The sequence below is a fragment of the Octopus bimaculoides genome, chromosome 11, assembly GCF_001194135.2.
Source record: "Octopus bimaculoides isolate UCB-OBI-ISO-001 chromosome 11, ASM119413v2, whole genome shotgun sequence".
NCBI classification, from domain to species: domain Eukaryota; kingdom Metazoa; phylum Mollusca; class Cephalopoda; order Octopoda; family Octopodidae; genus Octopus; species Octopus bimaculoides.
This window is the reverse complement of record NC_068991.1, coordinates 114234-116719: the sequence shown is the minus strand read 5'-3', so window position 1 is coordinate 116719 and position 2486 is coordinate 114234. Positions and strand designations below refer to the sequence as shown.

Genomic DNA, 2486 nt, shown 5'->3' with positions numbered 1-2486 from the left:
ATATATATATATATATATATAAAGGAACAGAAACATTCCTGGTTATGAAAGAAATGATTGTTTACAACTCTTTTTGTCATCTTTGAAATGTTAGGGCCAAACAGGTCACCCATTTTGGTGATGGAACAGATGACACTATGTTTATGTTAGTGTTAGTAGAATGTGTGTGAGTGGTGCTATTTTAAGGAGATGGTCAAGAATATTTGTACGTTTATCAGGTGTTTTATCTCAGGGATATGAGAAACATTGTGACTTGTATAGAGTCAGCAGCTGAAGAAGTTTCTTCGTTCTAAAGAGAAAGTCTAATTTTGAGATGTAGTTTTGTCTGTTATAGATACAGAATTCCAATGAAAGAACAGTTATTATTGGTTCTTAAAGGTTTGTTTTGGCCATCACAGGTGAAACCATGCAAGATCGCCACGATCTATTAGGTTTTAGTTGTTCCTGAGTACAGAATGTCACGTTTTTACTCCCTTGACGTATTGTTTGGATATCGAAGGAAACTAATTTGTCCGGTTTCCATTGGGAAAGACGATGTCTAGCAGAGTTCACTAAAATATTTCGATCAGGCTTTTATAATCTACGATATTGAAACCATACATGTTTAATTCCCACTCTAAAGGAATGCGTTTCGTTGTGGGCAGCTCTGAATAAGTGATACAATAAATAGACAATGGGGTCGTCCCCACCTTGTTAATATATATATATATATATGAGAGCATCAGTGTGTCACAAAACAGGCCGAATGTAAAAGATTCAAGAACGTACGTATGTGTACATACGGTATAGGTACAAAGAAGTGGTCAACCACAATACATACATAGACACACAAGGAAAAGATCGACTTCGCATCAAAAACCGGCCAAAGTTGGAAGTCAACCGTTTCGGTGCAACAATTTGACATTCGTTTGTATTAAGTTATTCTTTCAATTATTGTTTGACTGGGTTTCATATGTAACAATACATAGTCGGGTGTGTTTTATACAATCACTATAACCCCAGACATACCTGTGTGGCTATTCTTGACAGAATTGTTAATAATTCATGAGAATGAAAAGATAAATTATTTTTATAGAAAGGCAACTTTGTAATTCTACTGAAGGGATTGTCCCCTTACAAGGATTGATTCCCTCTCTAATCCAGTTATGACCATTCCGTCTTTTTTCAAAGACAATAGAAAAGAGGACTACCTTATCCAACAGGGACTTCCTAATTTTGGGGCGAAATTCGAGAGAGAATTAGCTGCTATTTCTAGCAGATTGAAGAAGGCCCATGGAAAAGTGACGTTTGAGGAAATTAAGTTATTTAAAACGAACAAATAAATTGAGAATATAAAAGTTAATGAATAAAAAAGAAGAAAAGTCGACAAAGTTTAAGAAAAATTGTGGAGAATTGAGTAAAAATATTGACTTACTTTGATGTCAGAAATAATCAGAAATAAAGTCGAGTTGATGTTATAAAACGGGTTTGATGTGTAATGGTAGAGAGAGAGAGAGAGAGAGTGAGTAAATAAGAGAGAGTGAGTAAATAAAGAGAGAGGGAGTAAATAAGGTGAGAGTGAGTAAATAAGAGAGAGAGAAAGTGGGAGGGAGTGAGTAAATAAGGCTGCTAGAGAGAGAGAGAGAGAGTGGGAGGGAGAGATGTGGACACGACTTCGCTGCCACGTACCGACTCCCAGAAGGCAGTGCGTAAAAAAGAGGTGTTTACTTCCGGTGATGGCCTCCGACTTAAACAAAGGTCAAACATCAGAATCGTTGGAATCAAATTCTGTTTTTACCTCAAATATTTCCGCTGCACTTGAAGAATTCTTGAAACACGGTAAAATCATTCTTGAAGATGGCATTGCAGAATTTAACAGGAAAGGTATGATCTTTAATTCTGCTGTTTAACCCCAGGTTTGCCCGAATTGAGCAGACGGGTCATGAAAGGTATTCCAACTGGTCTTCTTAGTCCGACCGGTTTCTCATATATCTTCCTTTTTTTTTTAAGAAAGTAGGAGTATGAGGTGTGGAAATTGGTCCGCTATTTAACCTAAGATCGCCCAATTGACCTTATACTCGACTGGTTACATATTTAATATCCACCTCAGAAGGATGAAAGGAACAGCTGACCTCGTCTAGATTTGATCACAGAATGTAAATGGAAAGAAGAAACTAGTTTTCTTTATATATTTCATCTCTTAACATTTGTGCAGTGAAATATAAGCGTAAATAAATTCAGTTTGCTGTTTCCATTTTGCAGGACAGTTTTTTGTACACAACTTGGAAGGTATGTACACAAGGGAAGGTATGTCGGAAGAAAGTAATTCAACAACGCGGGTTGATGAACCGTAAGACGTGTGGCCAGAACCTCCTGGAAAATAACCATAGCGAGAGACATTCCACAGTTGAATTAGAACAGTCACAAACAGCGAAAGAAGACATGCACCCAACACCAGAGCTGAAGACACCTCCGAAAGGAGGGGCCCCGCCACGTCAAAACGGTAG

The 2486-nt window shown here is 37.5% G+C and overlaps 2 protein-coding genes across 3 annotated transcripts in view; one reads left to right on the top strand and one right to left on the bottom strand.

The window, feature by feature from the left end:
* LOC106881198 (protein transport protein Sec23A) overlaps positions 1-1527 on the bottom strand; it is a 31819-nt gene extending 30292 nt beyond the window's left edge. For both annotated transcript variants that reach the window (XM_052971409.1, XM_014931498.2), the window contains exon 1: positions 1415-1527. The gene's annotated coding sequence lies outside the window, so the exon portion shown is untranslated. The remainder of the gene's footprint in view (positions 1-1414) is intronic.
* A 126-nt stretch (positions 1528-1653) lies between these two features.
* LOC106881203 (uncharacterized) overlaps positions 1654-2486 on the top strand; it is an 18852-nt gene continuing 18019 nt past the window's right edge. Inside the window, exon 1 of the mRNA XM_014931505.2 lies at positions 1654-1863. Within this exon, the coding sequence (XP_014786991.2) occupies positions 1716-1863 (148 nt within the window). The 5' untranslated portion in view covers positions 1654-1715. The remainder of the gene's footprint in view (positions 1864-2486) is intronic.